The sequence below is a fragment of the Trichechus manatus genome, unplaced genomic scaffold, assembly GCF_000243295.1.
Source record: "Trichechus manatus latirostris isolate Lorelei unplaced genomic scaffold, TriManLat1.0 scaffold00144, whole genome shotgun sequence".
NCBI classification, from domain to species: domain Eukaryota; kingdom Metazoa; phylum Chordata; class Mammalia; order Sirenia; family Trichechidae; genus Trichechus; species Trichechus manatus.
In genome coordinates this window covers 1,800,833-1,802,171 of record NW_004444080.1, presented here as the reverse complement: position 1 = coordinate 1,802,171, position 1,339 = coordinate 1,800,833, and the positions used below count along the sequence as shown (strand labels likewise).

Sequence of the window (1,339 nt, the reverse complement as noted above, 5' to 3'; positions counted from 1 at the left end):
GTTAAAGACAAAGCAGAAAGACTTATTCTCCTTAACAATCATCATAATACAGAATGTTCAAAGCTGCAATCACACTCATAAGGCAAATGAATTGGTTACAAAATGAGGGTAGCAACAAGTGTGCATGCTACAGAAAATGTGAAACCTGTCCCTAAAATAGATAATTTCTTATTTGTTTTCAAAATTCAGTTGCTGGCTCAGACTACTTATTCTCAAACTAGAAATTTTTCACTTTAACTAAAGTTCTATGCCAGTTTTCAGTCTTGGGAGCACAAAAAGCTGTTAATATAATAAATTCATGTGATTTTTTTTTTCCACTGGCTAAGTTCTGTCTTATAGGGGAATTACTTTATAAAACCCTTTAAGAATAAAAGAATTTGAGGTCTTAATGGCAACTCATACTGGTGTGTACATCTGTGGCTTCACGCTCCAGGTAAATATACAAAGGCTAAACTATAACAGAGGCATCATCAAAGAGGTTACTTTCTAATATATTTCTTAAATATGATTTCCTTCCTCAATATTATTTCCTTTGGCTCATGCACACTCAAGGTTCTTCATATATAAGACGATGAAGGTGGGAATGGTAATAGTAATAACGTTATCAAAGCTCTTTTTTTCAAAAGCTAACTCCGTTGAAATACATTAACCGGTTCTTTCAAAATGCCAGTTTGTTTAAGTTCGCGAAGTCTCCGGTGTTGTGATTTTAGGATTTCTCTAAAACACATAAATAAAGGGTAAAAATCAGCAGGCCGTCCGAAATGACTTTTTGTTAAAAATCAAGGTGACCGCATTTAGAGAGAGATCTTGGTCCAGGTACCCCACTGGGGTCGAAGGTGAAATCTTCACACTGGTTTATTGGGCTTCGCTGTGCGAGTCTTCGTCGGGGCAGGGGACACTCTGTCAGGGACGGTGGACAGGGTGGCCAAGGAAGTTGGAAGCCAGGAATCTCCGCCTCCCCCGGACCCGGCCGGGTCACCAGTGTTGGCCGGCGGCGCGGGTGCCCAACTGCGCCTGGGACACGGCAGGCACGGCCGTGGCGGCGGCGGCTGCAGCTGCGGCGTCGCCGACGCCGGGCAGGACAGAGCGCACCGAGCGGCGGAACTCCTCGTTCCTCCACGTGTAGAGCAGCGGGTTGAGCGCGGACAGGGCGCAGCACAGAAGCCAGCTGGCCGCCTGCACGCCCCAGGGCACCGGCAGCGAGAAGCCGCTGGCCAGGCTCACCCACACCAGCGGCTGCGTGGCCAGCAGGAAGACGCAGCAGAGCAGCAGCACCGACAGCCCGCTGAGACGCCGCTGCGCCCGCCGCGGGTGCAACGCAGGCGGCAGCGGCTGGGCC

At 48.6% G+C, this 1,339-nt stretch overlaps 1 protein-coding gene across 1 annotated transcript in view; it reads right to left on the bottom strand.

Annotated features, from left to right (window-relative positions):
- Positions 1–975: 975 nt before the first annotated feature.
- Positions 976–1,339, bottom strand: part of GPR88 (G protein-coupled receptor 88) — a 1,189-nt gene continuing 825 nt past the window's right edge. Inside the window, exon 2 of the mRNA XM_023740005.1 lies at positions 976–1,339. This exon is cut by the window's right edge and continues 75 nt beyond it. Within this exon, the coding sequence (XP_023595773.1) occupies positions 976–1,339 (364 nt within the window).